At 40.2% G+C, this 20,014-nt stretch overlaps 1 protein-coding gene across 4 annotated transcripts in view; it reads right to left on the minus strand.

Annotated features, from left to right (window-relative positions):
* The window catches only part of Cpne8 (copine VIII), a 191,908-nt gene that overhangs the window by 44,210 nt on the left and 127,684 nt on the right, over positions 1–20,014 (minus strand). For all 4 annotated transcript variants that reach the window (NM_001357979.1, NM_025815.2, XM_030248705.1 and 1 more), the window contains 2 exons: positions 9,567–9,620; positions 8,542–8,603 (listed from right to left, as the gene is read on the minus strand). In NM_001357979.1, coding sequence (NP_001344908.1) covers positions 8,542–8,603; positions 9,567–9,620 — 116 coding nt within the window. The remainder of the gene's footprint in view (positions 1–8,541; positions 8,604–9,566; positions 9,621–20,014) is intronic.

Here is a 20,014-nt window from a genome sequence, read left to right on the forward strand (position 1 = left end):
CAATCATAAATAATATGAAATACCTTGGCGGGACTCTAATTAAGGAAGTGAAAGATCTGTATGATAAGAACTTCAAGTCTCTGAAGAAAGAAATTAAAGAAGATCTCAGAAGACTGACAGATCTCCCATGCTCATGGATTGACAGGATCAATATAGTAAAAGTGGCTATCTAGCCAAAAGCAATCTACAGATTCAATGCAATCCCCATCAAAATTCCAACTCAATTCTTCAACGAATTAGAAAGGGCAATCTGCAAATTCATCTGGAATAACAAAAAAACCTAGGATAGCAAAAACTCTTCTCAAGGATAAAAGAACCTCTGGTGGAATCACCATGCCGGACCTAAATCTGTACTACAGAGCAATTGTGATTTAAAAAATGCATGGTATTAGTATAGCGACAGTCAAGTAGACCAATGGAATAGAATTGAAGACCCAGAAATGAACCCACACACCTATGGTCACTTGATCTTTGACAAGGGAGCTAAAACCATCCAGTGGAAAAAAGACAGCATTTTCAACAAATGGTGCTGGCACAACTGGAGGTTATCATGTAGAAGAATGCGAATTGATCCATTACTATCTCCTTGTACTAAGGTCAAATCTAAGTGGATCAAGGAACTCCACATAAAACCAGAGACACTGAAACTTATAGAGGAGAAAGTGGGGAAAAGCCTTGAAGATATGGGCACAGGGGAAAATTTCCTGAATAGAACAGCAATGGCTTATGCTGTAAGTAGGAGAATAGACAAATGGGACCTCATAAAATTGCAAATCTTCTGTAAGGCAAAAGACACCGTCAATAAGACAAAAAGGCCACCAACAGATTGGGAAAGGATCTTTACCTATCCTAAATCAGATAGGAGACTAATATCCAATATATACAAAGAGCTCAAGAAGCTGGACCCCAGAAAATCAAATAACCCCATTAAAAAATGGGGCTAAAAAAGGACGGGCAGTGGTGGCACACACCTTTAATCCCAGCACTTGGGAGGCAGAGGCAGGTGGATTTCTGAGTTCGAGGCCAGCCTGGTCTACAAAGTGAGTTCCAGGATAGCCAGGGCTACACAGAGAAACCCTGTCTTGAAAAAAGTAAAAGCAAAAGCAAAAGCAAAAAAAAAAGGGGGGGGGGAGGGGCTCAGAGCTAAACAAAGAATTCTTACCTGAGGAATACTGAATGGCTGAGAAGCATCTGAAAAAATGTTCAGAATCCTTAATCATCATGGAAATGCAAATCAAAACAACCCTGAGATTCCACCTCACACCAGTCAGAATGGCTAAGATCAAAAACTCAGGTGACAGCAGATGCTGGCAAGGATGTGGAGAAAGAGGAACACTCCTCCATTGTTGGTGGGATTGCAAGCTTGTACAACCCCTCTAGAAATCAGTCTGACGGTTCCTCAGAAAATTGGACATAGTACTACCGGAGGATTCCGCAATACCTCTCCTGGGCATATATCCAGAAGATGTTCCAACCGGTAAGAAGGACACATGTTCCACTATGTTCATAGCAGCCTTATTTATAATAGCCAGACGCTGGAAAGAACCCATATGTCCCTCAACAGAGGAATGGATACATAAAATGTGGTACAACACAATGGAGTACTACTCAGCCATTAAAAAGAATGAATTTATGAAATTCCTAGGCAAATGGATGGACCTGGAGGGCATCATCCTGAGTGAATTAACCCAATCACAAAAGAACCCACATGATATGTACTCACTGATAAGTGGATATTAGCCCAAAAACTTAGAATACCCAAGATACAAGATACAATCTGCAAAACACATGAAACTCAAGAAGATCGAAGACCAAAATGTGGACACTTTACCCCTTCTTAGAATTGGGAACAAAACACCCATGGAAGGAGTTACAGAGACAAAGTTTGGAGCTGAGATGAAAGGATGGACCATCTAGAGACTGCCATACCTGAGGATCCATCCCATAATCAGCCTCCAAACGCTGACACCATTGCATACACTAGCAAGATTTTGCTGAAAGGACCCAGATAATGCTGTCTCTTGTGAGGCTATGCCGGGGCCTAGCAAACACAGAAGTGGATGCTCACAGTCAGCTATTGAATGGATCACAGGGCCCCCAATGGAGGAGCTAGAGAAAGTATCCAAGGAGCTAATGGGGTTTGCAACCCTATAGGTGGAACAACAATATGAACTAACCAGTAACACCCCCCCCCCCCCCGAGCTCGTGTTTCTAGCTGCATATGTATCAGAAGATGGCCATCATTGGAAAGAGAGGTCCCCTTTATATGCCTCAGTACAGGGTAACACCAGGGCCAAGAAGTGGGAGTGCGGGGGGGTGGGGGAGAGGGTATGAGGGACTTTTGGGATAGCATTGGAAATGTAAATGAAGAAAATACCTAATTTAAAAGAATGTTCTGTAATACATCTAGGTGCTGCCTCCAACAAATGAAACTGGAACCACCCGTGAGGGATGACGTCATTTTCTGCCCACAAAGACAGTTTCATAAATGACCAGATGCAATGTTTGTTTGGACTTAGGGAATTGAGCTCACTGTTGTTGTTGTTGATTTAATAAAAATTCTAATTGAAATATAATTATATTAACTCCCCTTCTTCCCCCTCCTCTTTCCATTCCCTCCCAAGACCCCTCTCACTCTCTCAAATCAATAGGCTCTTTCTGATTATTTTCACACATATATGCAAATAGATGTAAATATAACCTGACAACATCCCTTCAGTGTGGCTTGTGAGTATATGATTTCAGAGATGACAACTTGATCTGAATAATCAATTAGTAGACTCATCCCTGAGAGGGGTTATTTGCTCCTCTCTCAGCATTCACTAGATACCCATAGTTCTTTGTCTAGGGGTCGAGCCCCAGGACATTTCCCTCTCCAGTGTCAGAATATCTATTGATCTTATTACTTGGGCCTTGTTTATGGAGCCATACTGTTGTGATATCCCGGGTATGGCTTCCCTGTCATTTGTAGAAGACAGCAGACTTCCTGCTCCTCTGGCCCTCCCAGTCCTTATACCCCCTCTTTCTTTCTTTCTTTCTTTCTTTCTTTCTTTCTTTCTTTCTTTCTTTCTTTCTTTCTTTCTTTCTTTCTTTTTTTTTTTTTTTTTTTTTGGTTTTCGAGACAGGGTTTCTTTGTGTAGCCCTAGCTGTCCTGGAACTCACTTTGGAGACCAGACTGGCCTCGAACTCAGAAATCCGCCTGCCTCTGCCTCCCAAGTGCTGGTACCCCCTCTTTCTTGATGGTAGCTGAGTCTTAAGTATCCAGGCTATGTTGTAGAGTTAAGTGTTTTGAACATATACAGGGGTGACAAAGTATTATTTCACAAAGTAATACCTCACCTCCTTTCTAACCAGTAGCACAAGACAAACAACAACAAAAACAAAGACAACAAACAAAAAAACAAACCAAAAAAACCTCATAAGTAATATCAAAACAAACAAAAGTAAACCACTAGTCCAAAACTACAAGCGCTGCTCAAAAGTAAATAAATAAATAACATCCTATCTGAAATGAAGTAGGTGATGGAAAGAATTTTTTGCTTAGGAGCAAACCATTGATTGAGCTGTAGAGAGCCTGGATCTCAAAACCACAGCAAGCTAGGCAATTGTGAAAACAAATCTTTCCCCAAACTACTCTCTCTCCCTGGTACCATTTTCTCATATAATAAGTAGGTACCGATTCCTTTACAGGGAACCATACTGAGAACCTGTGTGTGCTAAGTAGCTCTCCAAGCTGCAGCCCAGACTCCTGGGAAGCCCAGGCTTCTCCAGGCTCCCCAGAATCGTTTCCTCTCAGGAGAGAAGGTTCTTCTCACACTGCCTCAAGGTTTGCTTTCCTTTAATCCTCTCTGTATTTGCCTGCTAGTGTACAGGGTCAAGCGATGAATTACAACCATTGCATTCAGCAGAGGATAAACTACTGCAGAGGACAACTTCAAAACAGCACACCCTGTGACCCACGGTCTGCATGGTGGCACCAACATACGCACATCAGGCACTAGAGAGGACAAATTTTCTGCCCTCCTCTGCAACCTGCCCTTCATTAACCCCTGTTTTCTCTCCATCTTCCCTCTCAAACTTCTAATTGCTCCCCAGAGTGAAACTCTTTCCAAGATAGAAACATGCTTCCCACAGCTGTTTTTCTTTTTCAAATCCATGATTGCAACCTCCTCTTCAGAAGCTCCAGTACTTCAAAGAGAGGAGGTGATTGACCCCAATTAGCAGGAGAAGGTTTACAGTGCTTCGAGAGCCCTCCGCTGGATCTGCCCTCCTTTCCCTTGCTCTTTAGTTCAGGCGCTGTCTGCACTCTCGCACTCTTGTTATGCACCGTGATAGAGAAATCGATTAACATAACTGTACTTGGCATCGTTTCTTATGATGAAACACTTCCACTATTACCCTGAGTGGGGAATGGATAGTACTGACCATGCTATCTGCAGAGAGACAGGCTAAGGGCGAAAGAATATGCAAAGCTCGAGGCTGGACATCTCTTGACTTACAAATCTATATCATATTGTTTTGTTATCATTACATATTTTACTTAAAAAAATAGCATGCAGAGAAACAGGCTTTCATACGGGATTTTCATCTATATGTTTGCTTGACTGCCTCCTGACTTCTCCCTTTTAAGTATACAGATTTAGAATTAAGCATTAACGAAAATAAGTTTTGAGATTGTCCTTTAATGTGTGTAGAAGTCTCTTTCCCAAGTGTTGACTTTCGATAAGATATGAAAACATTCCCTGTGAGTTTATAGAAGGCAGGCTGCTTTTATTAGATTTATCTCCAGTCAGAGCAGCAGGGGTTAGCTCTCCACCACTCTGATAAATAAATACAAATCATTTGGATGCCCCTACAAGGAACCCTATTTAAAGAAAAAAAAAAAAAGGGTGCTAGGCATGCATAGTCAAGCAAGAAATCAGATCAGAAAGAACTTATTTATAGTGTTGCCTGCTCTGGCAATGCATGCTCCTTGAGGCAATATTCAAACTAATGTCAGCACACACTTTGTCAAACCAATGAGAACAGCTTATTGTGTTTGTGAAACTGCTTTAAGTATTTTTTTAAGAAAAACTATCATGGGGATTATTTGTCAATTTTAAATTTTATTTTTATTCTATCTAATGATTTATTTTTATTTTATTTTATGTGCATTGGTATTTTACTGTCATGTCTGTCTGACTGCCCGTCTGTACATCCACGTGTCTGTCTGTGTCTATGTGAAGGTGTCAGACCTCCCGGTATCTGAAATAACAGTTATGAGCTGTCATGTGGATGCTGGAAATTGAGCCTGGGTCCTTTGGAAGAACAGCTGGTGCTCTTAGCCACTGAGTCATCTCTCCAGCTCTTCTTATGGGCTGATTTGTAAAGGCTCTGACACTCTGCTAACATTTCAAACTAGCCTAGTCAAGAAACTCCCATTGGCCTTTAGAATAAGCTAATGGTACATGGGTACACAGTCTCTCCTCCCTTTTCCCATAAAGACTTTTGTATTTCCTGTAACTGGGATAGAAACCCTTTATCTATAATCTGTACAAAGGCTTAGTGTCATAATTAAGATGTGGCAGGTGAAAGGTACTGTCTGAAAACAATAGTTACTTCTCTTTTTTTTGGATGTAAAAAGAGATGTTTTACCGGTTGTAGCCTTCACATTCTTACTCCTGGCCTTCAGTGATGAAGGGTTGAACTCCTTTGTCTATTTTAAAGAAAAGCTGGGGGGTCTGCCACTCCACTAAATTTCAGATAGAACCATATATATATATATATATATATATATATATATATATATATATATATTTAGCTAAAAAGAGCCGTCTGCTCAATGCATTTTAAGTTTCTGATTGCTTGCTTTAGATCTCTATGCTTTTACTCTCAGAAGTCCTAAAAATAAGAAAATTGCCCCATAATCAAAACTTTTACCATACTTGTAGTGTCTTGGTTGAAAAATCTGCTGGTGTCAAACTCACTTCATAGCCAAGGATAACCTTGAACTTGTGACCCTCCAGACCTTACATCAGTGCTAGGGTTACAGGAGTGTACCAGCATGTTGTAGGTGGTGCTAGAACATGAGTCCATGTCTTCATAGACAAGAATGCTACTCCCTGAAACACATCTTCAGCCCACCAGATGCTTTTTAATTTTTGTTTTCTAATTTCTCGGCTTAGTCTTTTTTTTCTTTCCTTCTTTTCTTTTATTTTTTTTTCCAAGTGGAACGTAACTAAAAGATGAACTTCACTGGCTTTATTCACTTAAATTTATCTTTTCCTTTCATTTCTTTGAGAACTGAAAATTACCACTGCTAACATTATGGAAAGCAATCGTGATCAAATATTTGGTATTTCAAACCCATCAAAGGTTTCAGAAAACAGTGGCTAGTATTTACTGAAGGTTAGAACTATACTATATAACACAGCTCCTTTAAGGATGGCATCAATGTCTTTATTCCTACCTACTGGAAATAGGAACAGGCTATAGTGGGAAGAGGCAGGCCAAATGTTTGAAACATGCAGCTAACTTGAGATTCATGACTACAGAACTCTGGTCTATAATCACCATCACCCCATTCTTAACTCTCTGAATGATTTAAAGTCTGTCCCAGAATTTATCCACACGGTATCTCTGCCAGGCCACTCTCTCCCTCTCTTTCTATCATGACAAGAAGAAAATCGACAGTTTATGGTTCCATCTCAGTATTCCTTCCTCCAAACTGCTATAGAAGAGAGGTCCAGTAGCAGTGATTTCTGGTAGATACAGAAGTATCTTGTACTTTAATATTTAATGACTCCATTGTAATAAACATGCATGGAGTTCACAAGGAATACATTTAAAAAGGAAAAAGAAATAAAAAATGGATAGTAACCTATTTAATTAGCAAATCTCAGAAGCTAGAGAAAGGACCCAAGGAGCTAAAGGGGTCTGCAACCCTATGGGTGGAACAACAATATGAACTAGCCAGTACCAGCAGAGCTCGTGTCTCTAGCTGCATATGTAGCAGAGGATGGCCTAGTCGGCCATCATTGGGAAGAGAGGCCCCTTGGTCTTGCAAACTTTATATGTCCCAATACAGGGGAATGCCAGGGACAAGAAGTGGGAGTGGGTGGGTAGGGGAGCAGGGTGGGGGGAGGGTATAGGGGACTTTCGGGATAGCATTTGAAATGTAAATGAAGAAAATATCTAATAAAAAATTGAAAAAAAAAAGAAAAAAGTATAAGCTGAAAAAGAAAAAAAGAGAGGGGCTATTCAGTAAGGGTTAGGGTTTTGTAAATGTTTATACATAGATGTTACTAGTGTGAATTAGTAGAGCATTTTAAGCAATGTAATTAATACGACATGAATGGTAACAGCACATCCCATGTGATCTTGCAGCATCTCTTCTATGCAGTGAACCTAAAGATGTGCTTGTTGAAATGTAGAAAATATGGTTCACCAAGCTTTTACATTGTAGCTTCATTATTAATTTAATTTTGAAATAGATTTCATTTAAGTAAGTATCTGTCTTTGCTAGTTTTATGTCAAGTTGACAAAATCTAAAGTCACCTGAGAGGAGGGAACCTCAACAGATAAAATGGCTTCCTAAGACTGGCCTCGGGCATGCTTGTAGAGCATTTAATTAGTGATGCAGGGGGAAGGCCCAGCCCATTGTGAGTGGTACCATCCCTGGGCTGGTAATCTCAGGTTCCTTAAATAAACAGCCTAAGCAAGCCATGAGGAGCAAGTCATGAGGAGCAAGGACGAGGAGCGAGCCAGTAGGCAGCACCCTTCCATGGTCTTGCATCAGCTCCTGCCTCCAGCTTTAACTTCCTCCCCAACTTCCCTCGAAAGCTCTTTCCCCCTACATGTTGCTTTGGTCATGGAGTTTCATGACAGCAGTAGAAATGGTAACCAGGACAAAAGGTAAAGGCATGTACAGTCTGTGTTCCTCTGATGATCTGAAATAAAATATCTAGCATCAAAATATTCAAAAGGGAGCACAGCATGATGGTTCAACTGGTAATTATGCCTGCTGCTAGGCTTAAGGACCCAGACTCAATCTTCCGAGTCCACAGCGTGATAGCACAGAATCAATTATTGCAAGGTTTACCCTGAGTTTCTCCACTTAGGCCCTGTGCTGTGTGTGCACTGTTAGACTTCCCCAGATTAAAAACACATGTATTCCATCTTGCTACATCCATTTCTTGCACAGTCACAGGGTAGCCCTTTTAATCTGGCCACTTGGTCAACTTCTCCACTAAAATCTGTAGTGGCCAGTTTTAAAACAAATCTTTAGTTCCTAATAGCTTTAGTTCATACATGTAATGAAATATATATACATATGTATCTATGTCTGCATATGCATGAATGTAAATATGTATGTGTATATTATTTATGAATGTATGTATGTATGTATAATATTCAAAGGTGGTCCTTGGTTAGTTCCATAGCCATGGGAACAATCTACACACAAACACACACACACACATATACACACACACACAACACACACACACACACACACACACACACAGAGACACGATGCTATGCAAGTTTTAAAAGGTGACTTACCCTCCTTTAATATAGTCCAGGAAGGAGACTTCTGTTTCCACCAAGAAGGACAATAAGGTTACCTAGAGAGAGAGAGAGAGAGAGAGAGAGAGAGAGAGAGAGACGACTACCTATCAGTATTAACTGTAATCTCAACATGGAATGGATACAGTTTTCCAGTAAAGGGAACATGATATTCCCTTGCATTTCAAAAATAACTACAGACTTATTTATTAAAATCCGCTAAGATGTGCATTTGTCGTTACAAGAAGGGAAGGGATGAAAGATAACATTAATTATCTACTTCTCTGTGGCTCTGAAGAACAGCTTGGCAGTGACCTGCAGGGACACTATGCTGTTCTCCACTGTAGAGTAGAAAAGATAAAAAGTCTTGAAAGCATTTAAAGATGCATATGGATTCCTTAAGCTGAGCTGTGTAAGAAATGGCCCTTTTTGCCCTTGTGCTTTATCATGGCCATCTAGTATTTGTAGTGTTGTGATTAATACAGAACTTTAAAAGAAAACAACAAAAACAAATTTCTTGAGTAAATTAATTTTAGAAAAATACTTAGTTGTTGTTTTTTTAAATTTGTTTAACCTGAAAACAGGGTGGTCCTGATTATTTTTAGTTTTCCGGCCATCTTTGCTCCCCTACCCCCATCCTGATCACCCCCCAGCATCCCCACAGCTGATCTTTGATATTCCACCAGTGAGGACATTGACTTCCAAGGTTAACAGTAGGAGTCACTGAGGAATGTAGCCGTTCTGAGTTTGGTCTTTGCCAGATTCACTGCACTGAAGTCTGCTGAAGAGAGAGATCAGAATAGCACATCAGCCTCCCTCAGAAGGGGCAGGCAGCAAATCATCTGCAGCCTCCATGATATCTTCTTTCAGTACAGCCCTCCCTAGGAAGATATGGCTTCCAGTACAGGCCTTTGTTTTCATATTCGAAGGGAAGTAAATGTCTTTCTGAGATGATGTATGCTCCCAACTGTTAAGTCATTTAGAATCTGAGTCTTTAAAAAATAACATTAAGTACGACTTACTGTTCCTGAATTGGTGTATTTTTTCTTTTTTCCTTTCTTTTTGGGATTCACCACCTTGAAGAAGCAAATAGAACAATTAAAAGGTTAGGCATCCTCAGATTAAAAACACATGTATTCCAGCTTGCAACATTCATCTCTTACACATTCACACGGCAACCCCTCTATTGTGACCCTTGAGTGGTCACTCGGCCAACTGTTCTGCTAAAATCTGTAGTGGCCAGGTTTAAAACAAGTCTTTTGTTCCTAATAGCTTTCTTTTACTTTGTTTTGATTACCTATAATCATGTATACATTTCTATAAGGACTTATTTTATCATTTTATTTATGTGTGTGAAAGAGTGACTTGCGAGTATGTTTGTAAGTGCTAGTACATGTGGGGGTGGGGGTGGGGGCCCGAGGGTCTGCCCCATGCTTGGGAACACCATAGAAAAAGCTCCCAGAGAAAAGCCACATCTTTAAGCTGAACCTGCTGAGTGGCTCATTAACTGATTAGACCTTCAGTGACAGTGGAGAACCGGATGGCGGGGCAAGACGGTGCAGAGGCTCCTCCATCTTGTATTCTTGCTGAAGCCATTTCACATTTAACTAGAATTTGATTTCTTTGATGGAGAATCCTGTGGAAAATTAACCAACTCTGATCTAAGACCTGAGGCCAAGACACCCTAGCTAACTTACCTTAGCTTCTCTTAAACTGCTTGTTTCTTACCAAGCGAGATGCCAAGAATTTGAAGGCAAGATACGGTTCTTGCCTTCAAATTCCTTGTGCTCTGGACACTTGGGGCTGGCTACACGTGGGTCCCTCAATACCTGAGTGTCGTCCCAGCCATGTGGAATAAAGACTTTCAATTAACTGTGCCTGAGTGGTTGTCTCTGGTGGTCTCCCCATAACAGTTGGAATGTGGCAAGTTTAGAGCCAAACTACCTTGTTCAGTCCTTAGTCCTCTCAATAGATGTTTACTGGCCTCCAGTGAACCTGACCTAATAGCTTGAACAAGAATAGTATGAACAAGGCACTGTTTATTCTTTGGAATGTGGTGGTGACTTCTCAGTTGTCTGCCTTCCAATGATGACAAGGCTAAGAGTTCTATCAACAGGGTCTGAGGCTTATCATGGAGAGGTCTTCTGTCTACTGTGCCCACCTTTCTGATGCTTCTGTTGACATATTTTCTTTTCACTGTGTATTCAAAGTTTATTTTTAGTGATGCAAGATGTGTGTGTGTGTGTGTGTGTGTGGGTGTGTGTGTGTGTGTGTGTGTTTATCTGTGTGTCAGTGCGTGTAACTACATTTACGACCATCCAGCAAGCCAACTTGCAACTCTGAGTTTTAGTATATCATGGAAAATTCAATACTAAATTTTAAAAAATACCTTTATTTACAGAATTTATACATACATTATCTAACATTCACAGTAACCTCGGGTCTACCAATATATTCTTTTTTTTTAAGTCCTTGCTCATGACTTTCTTCGTTATTATAAAAGCTTCATGAAATGTCTTCCACCTTAGAGCACAGAATCTGATGTAAGCTAGCTATATTTGTGGACTACAGTCACTGGAATTGTCTCCATAGTAAAGTATCTATCTCCTTTCACTTTGAGGTGACATGTATTTTTTGGCAATGGGAGTCCTCGCAGAGACAGGAAGAGGGCAGGGCATCGTCTGAAGCTGAAGTTGAAGGCAGTTGGGATACAAGGAATGAAACTCAGTTTCTCTGGAAGACCAGACAAGTGTTCTTAACCACTGAGGCCTCTCTTCACTGTCATACACACATACCTTCTGGATTTAAATGAGACCTTTCAGATCAATGTACCCGAACAATGAATATTTCTTGCAAAGAATCATAAATTTCAACTCAATGGTGGTAACACACACCTGAGGAAGATGAGACAGGTGGGTGGGGAGACTGAGGCCAGGATGGTGGGACATGGCCCTCCATCAAAAAAAAAAAAAAAAAAAAAAGGAGAAAAGAAAAAAAAAGAAAAAGAAAGGAAGGAAGAAAAAAAGAAAGACTCAGGGAAAGAGGGGGGAAATGAAGGAATAAAAGAAAGGAAAATCATAGGTTGCTAAAGAGAGAACAACTTGAAGTCATAACTTGCCCTTTATTAAAACGTTAACAGCAAATGACCTAAAGTGTGAATGTTAGGAGACATATCAACAAAACTTCTGTTAATCATGCTGCTGTCCACTCCCCAGTGGCTGGTAAGGGACAGACCTGTGGACACATTGTGGCAGGACAACGGGGCCAAAGATTGAAGCAAAATTAAAATGAAGAAGACAGGAAGTACCCCCCTCCTCCCCCAGTTTCATACAACAAAGGGTTCATGCTCGGGGCAGTTTTCAGAGAAAGATCCGAAGTTGCCTTTCCCCATCTGGGCTTCATCTAAGCAACACACCATGTGAGAGAAAAGCCTTCAGTATACACAGGGGTGGCTGGAGCTGAGAAAAATAAATGTCACAGGGAGGGGCTGACCCTTGGTGGCCAAACTTTTTGGTTTTTTCTCTCACTTCGTTGTTCCAATCTAACAATGTGTTTACTAAAAATCTCTCTAACGGTTCCCTTTCAAATAAAAACTATTAGAAACATAATTGCAATAAGCAATAATGTTCAAAATCTTTGTTTATTAAAGTATGCCTTATGCATGATCATGCATGCAGTGTATCTGTCTACATACATGTGTCTATGGTTTGCTTTGAGCATCATATACTTAGTGAGAATTCGACTTTAAGTAAATGCTCATCTAAACTAAAGTCAATAATTTTGCCCAGCTTCATTTTGTTCACAGTAAAACTAAAATTTAAAAACAAAATAAGAATTGTCTAATCAGAGATGGTACAGGTCCTGAATCTTTCCTTGGAACAATTTAAGTTCTTAAAATTAAAATGCTTAAGGACATGACATATGTCATCATACAACTCTGACTCAAAACAGTCTCTCCTTGATCCTTATCCCAATTCTGGTTCTACAACATGGTCCCAATTTCTTGATGGTATAAATTAACTTTAAGAAATGGTTGTGTCTACTCTAGGAAATGCTTTCCGATTGGACAATCGCTCTCTCCCTTTGGATGAGAATAACCTATGTCTATGGCTTTAAATGTGTTTTTTATAAAAATGAATTTATATATAAACCACAAGCATGTTGAAGATTTTAAGGATATTTTTGAAAGCTATAGCTTCCTTAAAAGCAAATAAAATGGGATTTTTAAGAAACAATACAGGGTGACTGTCCTAACTTCTAAGTTAAATGACTGTCAGTGGCACGCCTTCAACTGTGCTGACCTCATAAGATCACAGCAGGGCTTGTTAAGTGTTAATACTCTTTAGCAAGAAGAAGAAATGAACATGCTATCATATATACATTATATATATATGTATATATATATGCACATATATGTATGTATATATACATGTATACACATTCACACACATATATATGTATATATTTATATACATGTATATATATTGAGAGATATATGTATATATGTATGCATGTATGTATGTATGTATGCATGTATATAACGTTTATATGACTATAAAATGTTCTCATACTGAGTAAAAATGTTAAGTGTGACTGTTTCTGGACCACCCACAGTCCCATCAACAACCTCTGTAAGTCTAGTAAACATATTGGCTCTTCATAATGAACTTTAATGAAACTGAACTTTAGCTTGCCATTGGAACCTTACAAAGAAGGGATAGACATTGCTTAGTCTCCCCTCCCCTAAGGAGAAAATTCTCACAGCTGATAGAAAATTCACTGTCAATGCTATTATGTCTCAGGGCATTAAGGAAGAAAAATGTTAGAAGGTGTAAAGATGGAAGTTGTGTTAGTAAAGAAGGATGGATACATGAAGATTAGGAAGGGTGGATATTTACAGAATGGCAAAAAAAAAAAACCCTAAAAAAAATTTTGTGTGATATTAAGGTCTGAGTGAGTTATTTAAGGCACATAAGTGAAGAGACTTAGAGATAATACATATGACATCAAGGTTTCTAAGGTTTAAAAATCAGCAATTACAAAAATTGGCTAAAATATATGTCAAATCAAAGTGTATTTAGGAATATTTGTCTAATTAACAGTGTACAGTAAGTTAAAAGTATAGGATTGGTATACTGATCTTCTGGGTGCTTAGTAACCAGATTTGGAGGCTATGCTAATGTGGCCAGAGAGACTAATGGGGAGAATACTTTCTCAATTGCCCTCCAAAATCTACGGAGGTTCCAGGGGTCTGTGGGCCATCTCTAGAAATGTCCTACAGCTCTGAAGAGTGTTGTGTTCTGTTGTTCAGGGAGGCCATGGAGCAGGCCCTCAAAAACCATTTAGAGAATGCAGTGTTTAGCAGCAATATATGAGAAATCACGGAATGATGGGAAGTCAAACAAGAATTAATGATTTCAAAATTGTGAATGGTTGTGTGTCGATAATGTGTCTAAAACCGTCCTTCTAGCATTTAATTTAGGAGAAATGTGTTTCGCTAGATTTTAGGAAAGGGTTAAGAGCCTCCAGTCAGCCTTCAGTGGAAATTCAGTCACATACACACATACATAGCTTGGTCCCTAGGACATCATGATTAATGTTCATTATAGGGATTAGTTCAGGTAATGTGATTTTGTGATTAAGTTAAATAAAGATTTGTCATGAGGGTCACAAAAGGTAGGTTCGACAATCAAGAGAACACCTGGTTTTGTGTGTAACTATGATCACATTTATTAATTACTTCACGCACTGAAATGGCCTAGAGAAGCTCATTTAAAATATGGAACAAGAGGCCACCATGGTTTTTTGTTTTTTGTTTTGTTTTGTTTTATTTTGTTTTAATCTAGAAAAACTAAGACTTGTTCCAAAAACCCCAAAATCCAAAATCAAAGCTCATTCATTTAATTAAGAAACAAAATGAAACAAAACAAAACACAACACAACACAACACTGAATCTCTGCACCACCTTCACCTTTCTCAATCTCCTAGTTCTCAGCTTGGTAGCACAGAAAAGTGAGCTTTGCAAAGAGAGTAGTAGAGAAAACCCGACAACTATCTACAAGCCACCAACAGGTCAGACCCTGGGTATTTACAAAGAATTAGCATTAACAGACTTGTCTAAAATCTCTCTATGAAAGCTTCTTTAAACAGCAGTTGATTTGTCTTTATCTGACCTCATCCAAAGCTTGAGAGCTGGGAAAACCTTTATTTCCCCGACATGTGTTGAAAATAGTTTGTGGTAACTGTTACCACCTGGATATCTGCCAAAGGAGAGAGGAAACAGTTTCTCTATGGGGTTGATGTGCAAACCAAAAGGGAGGGAAGATCTGAGATACAAGGTGTCTTTAGAGAAAAGTTTTAATATGAATTGTTTTATTATGTATAGGTGTGTGTGTGTGTGTGTGTGTGTGTGTGTGTGTGTGTGTGTGTGTGTGCTGGTGCCCACAGAGCTCACCCGTAGAGCTGGAGCTGAAAGCAGTTGAGAGGTGCACGATGTGGGTGCTGGGAACTTAACTTGGATCCTCTGTGAGAGCAGAAGGTGCTCTTCGCTGCGGAGTTATCCCTCCAGATACAAAGGGTTTTAAAATGCTCAAGCTGGGGCAGGTCAACTGACAGTCTGGCAGGGAAGGAAGCCCTGTGACCTACAGGCTTTGCATGTGTTGTTTCCCACTGAACTCCCCAGGAAGCTGAAGAGGATGGGCTGGGGAGGAGGAACCCAGGGAGGAGCCTAAGTGGGCCATGTGGAGGCAAAGCATTAAAAAAGAAAAGAAAAGAAGAAAGGAAGGGCAGGCAAAAGGGAAGAGGGGAGCAAGGACAAATAGGCTGCCAGAGTCTAGCCTCTAAAGGAGACAAGAAAGAGGCCATGTCTGACTAACCATCCACCATGTCTTTTATCCAGTGGAACATTTTAAAACATCAACTAATCAATAAATGTGAGGTTTTTGGTAGCTCTAGAAATATCTTTGGATGGGGTGGGGAGAGGACAGAGGGGTTCTATCTCATCTTATTTTTTTAAAGTATTACTGATATTTTTGTTTGTCTTGGCTTTTTTTTAAAGAGATGAAATGATTTACCGGTTGTTTATTTTGGGGAACAACCAGAAGATAGGGAGATACTGAATTAGGAAAGGCTGTGGCTGTCTCAGGGATCAGCCTAAACAATCCATGGAAGGGGCTAGTTTTATATCCTGCAATACAAAGCAAACGTAACTGCCATTTGGATCTCAGTCATGCATTTGTGTCTGGAATATTTTCAGTCACACCTAGTCTTGTGTTTCTAGTAGAACAGTTTCTACAGATCCACTCCTTGGTTCTTGCCCTGTTAGGACTGTGATGTTGCTGGCTGTAGCAGTCCGTTTTCCTAACAATTTTGATAGTGTGCTCTGAAAGGTAATTTGAGTCTGTGCTGTATAGGGCATAAAATTCTCACATCAGCAGAAGATCATGTGTAGACATTAAAGCATGAATCCTTATCTATACTCATTCTAGCTCCCAAATAATTGACACAAAGACCCACTAGATTTATTAACAAGCTTTAAGCACTATGACTGGGCAGATATTCATCTCTTCTAACACTCAAAGCTGTCTACTTTCCAGCCACAGGCTCCATGTTACTTGTAATCTGAGTCTTGTCCTGGCTTGCTGTGCTCCACATGTGTCCTAAAGGTGAATCGCTTGGCCACTCACTCACTAGGACTCCTCCTGGATCCTTTGCCTCATGGCCACTCTTCTCTCTACTTTCATGCTCTAGGTCCTTCTCTCTTACTTCTTTCTGGGAGGGATTCCTAGCTGGGATTGGAAGTCTAGCCATCCTATCTCCTCTTCAAAGATATAGGCAGAGTCAACTTTTTATTGATCAATCACAGATGATGGAAAAAATATTGAGATGCTTGACCAAACCCATTGTCTGGACTCTGGACAAATGTCTGGGTATAGAAATCAGCATCTGAATTCACAGTGTACAAGACTGACCACCAACAATCATGAAAGGTTGGCTATGTCATGTGAAGACTTAAGGGAAACTTGTTGCCAAGTTTGAGGCTGAGACATCACTGGGTTAACTTTGTAAAGAAATGAGATGTGGCTCTTCGGGAGTGTATCTGAGCAATACCTGACTTCAGAATTTTGGTAGACATGTTAAGAACCATGTGTGAATTGGAACTTCAGTGTACCAATGTTCAACCAATGAAATCTCAGAAAGCTCAAGCCGGATGGGGTGAAATACAATCGTAACTCTTGGGATGCTGAGGCAGGAGGATTGCCAGGTCAGCCTAGGCAACAGAGTATAACCCTGCCAAGAGAAAGAGACAGAGACAGAGACAAAGACAGACAGAGACAGAGATACAGAAACACAGACAGAGCTAGAGATAAAGACAGAGAAATAACAACAAATTACAAGCCAACTCGCAAGGAAAACGTACTATTAGTAGGCATATGCTCAAGAGGGATATATGGATATTCACATGTACTAGAAGGACCAGAAAGGGTTAACAGCCCAAGTTTCTACTCAGAAATCAAGAGAAAGCTAAAGTAGTATTCCACACTATTGGATTGCGCAATGTGTGTCCCGATGTACACAGAATCATCTACTGATCACCACACTAGAAAAACAAAGATGTCCATAGACCACACACACAAAAAAAAATGCTTTATAGAGCTGATTTGTCAGACTCACTCAATAAGTAACAACACCCACCCTCTCTACCTAATCCCTCTCTCCTGTGTATGTGTGTGTGTGTGCGCGCGCATGTCTGTGTCTGTATGTCTCTCTGTGTGTATTGTAGATGGAACTTGTTTCTCTTAAATACAGTCTCACTACAGAGCACAAGTTGGACTTGAACTCACGATTCTTCTCTGTCAGCCTCTTGCGTGCCACCATGCTCAGATGTCTGCTGAGAGCTGAAAACTCCTTGTACACACATGCATTGTGTTTGACTTCCTTCAGCCTGATATTATTGACGGTGTTTCTTTTATAAAAAGAAAACATTTACACTGAACTAATGGCACCAACATTATCCCAGGACAGTTAATAATAGAAAATTCCCTATTTAGCCTCTTTGTCATCTGATCATAGGTCACACCCAGGATCCCATTAAAACTATCTTCCATGTATAAGAGAGAATGGGGACTGGCTGAAACTAATCATTTGAATAGATTGTATCAACTAAGGAAGCTCAAAATAGCATATCTCTGCAGAAAAACAAAACAAAACAAAACAAAACAAAACAACCAAAAACCCTGAAAGGGCCAGAAGAAGTTGTATGCATAATCACTCCTCCTGAGCCTTGAGGTCAGAGGGACTAAGCACTTCTGTGTGCACAGACTAGCTGATACAACTTTCATTAGCTGTATAGACTTAATATCTTTCTTAAAAGACTTAAATAGAAAAGATTATTATTCAGTCTTTGTGACTAGAATCTTTCTTGGGCTGAGTTAAGCCTCTATAATTCCATAGGTCAATCAGCACACTACGGTTTAGAGCACGAACTAAAGACCACTGCAAACACTGTGTCTGTCTTGCATTCTTACACCCTGAGATTTTCATTCACCTCTGTGCGTCCCGAGGGATGCAGAGCCCAGTAAAGACCTTGGAATGCAGAATAATGAAGATATTTTCATCAGCTAATGAATGAATTATGATAGAAACGCAACTATTTCAGACCAGTAAGAAGGTCAGGGAAGAGAACCCTTCACTCTCAAAAGAAATCCGCTTTAGTGGTGTTCTGGTGGAGAAGAGGTGCACCACCTGCTAAGTAGTGAGATACACTCTCCTGCTATTCATATGCAGTAAAATCTTAAAAGTTTAGAGAATACTCAGATAATCATGATCAAGGATCAACAGTGCTAATCCCAGATTTGGTGGCTGAGGGCAGATGTGACTTCAGTATGTGTTGTAAATCTGGATTTTGTTACCGACTGTATAGTGCCCTGACTATCCTTTCGGTCTCTACCAAAAGAAAAGTGAATGTGCTGAGACACGCTATGCAGGCCATAACTTACTTATGCTAATAGTAGAAAAGTGAATAGTTTTATTTCTCTAATTAGTAATTTGTTTATTAGAGGTGGATCAGTAAACAGAGCATTGCAACTGAAGTGCAATGGCTTAGGACTTGTATATAAAATAAACAAACATTTCCCAAGACCTGAACAGGGACTACATGAGCAGACATGCTAACACAAGTGCGGGCATCTACCATAGACTCAACTCTTCAGAAAAACCCGCAGGCAGCTAGGGAAGGCAGAGAGCAGGAGAAACAGCCTTCCCCAGAGAAGGGCATACCAATTGGTTATTCTATACCAAAGAGTTAGCTCTGAAGATATATGCATAAAAGTAACATTATACAGATTGTAAAGACTATATTTTACATTCAAGAACACACACACATCAAATATTAAAGAAAAAGAAGCTAGAGGTTACACATTTGGGAGAAAGCAAAGGTGAGGGCATATGGGAGGGGTTGGAGGGAGAAAACAGAAAGGGAAAAATAATGTTAGTTGTATTTTAACTTCAAAAATGGAAAAACAAAACTTTCCCAGGGACGGGGAGATGGCTTAACAGTTAAGATCATTGCTGCTATCCTAGAGGACATAGATTCTGTTCCAACCATCCACATCAGGCTGTTTGCAACCACCCATAACCACAATTTCCAAGGATCTGACATCCTTTTGTGGCCCCTGAAGGTACACACACACACACACACACACACACACACACACACACTCACACAAACATACACTTAAATATAAATTAAAAATAAATAAAATAAAATGGAAAAAAAGCTTCCTAGGCAAATCTTAATAAGTAGATCATGTAACTTTAGAGCAAGAATAAAACTGATCCAATTGCCTGTGGCACTGCGGTGGTTCGGGCATTAACCTAATGGGGGAATAAGGGAATGAAGAAAGGACGGACACATAGCCATTCATGCAGAAAGACTGGGAAGAGGTGGGTGGTTCTTGGTCTGAGGGAGGACACCAACTGTGCACATGTATGTACATGAGAGAGAGAGAGAGAGAGAGAGAGAGAGAGAGAGAGAGAGAGAGAGAGAGAGATGAGCATATTTATTTTACACATCAGAATCAAGGAGTCGGGCTCATGGTATAAACTGAACAAGGGGGCTGGTGCAGCTAACCTCAGTGGGTTAGCTGTGAGGAGCAGTCTCGGGCTTATAGTCCTTAGAGAAGGATGCTGTGTTGAAAGTCTCTACAAACACTGTCAGCATTTGCACTGGGACCAGAGGAAGGCTTTGCTGCCCCTCAACCATGCATATTCACTCAGAATTTTATCTGCTCTCCAAAAATATCTTCGCTTAATGATAGACCATCTAAAACAACCATTTGAGGGGCTGGTGAGATGGCTCAGGCGGTAAGAGCACCCGACTGCTCTTCCAAAGGTCCGGAGTTCAAATCCCAGCAACCACATGGTGGCTCACAATCACCCGTAACAGAAGACAGCTACAGTGTACTTACA

The sequence above is a fragment of the Mus musculus genome, chromosome 15 (genome assembly GCF_000001635.26).
Source record: "Mus musculus strain C57BL/6J chromosome 15, GRCm38.p6 C57BL/6J".
Classification (NCBI taxonomy): Eukaryota; Metazoa; Chordata; class Mammalia; order Rodentia; family Muridae; genus Mus; species Mus musculus.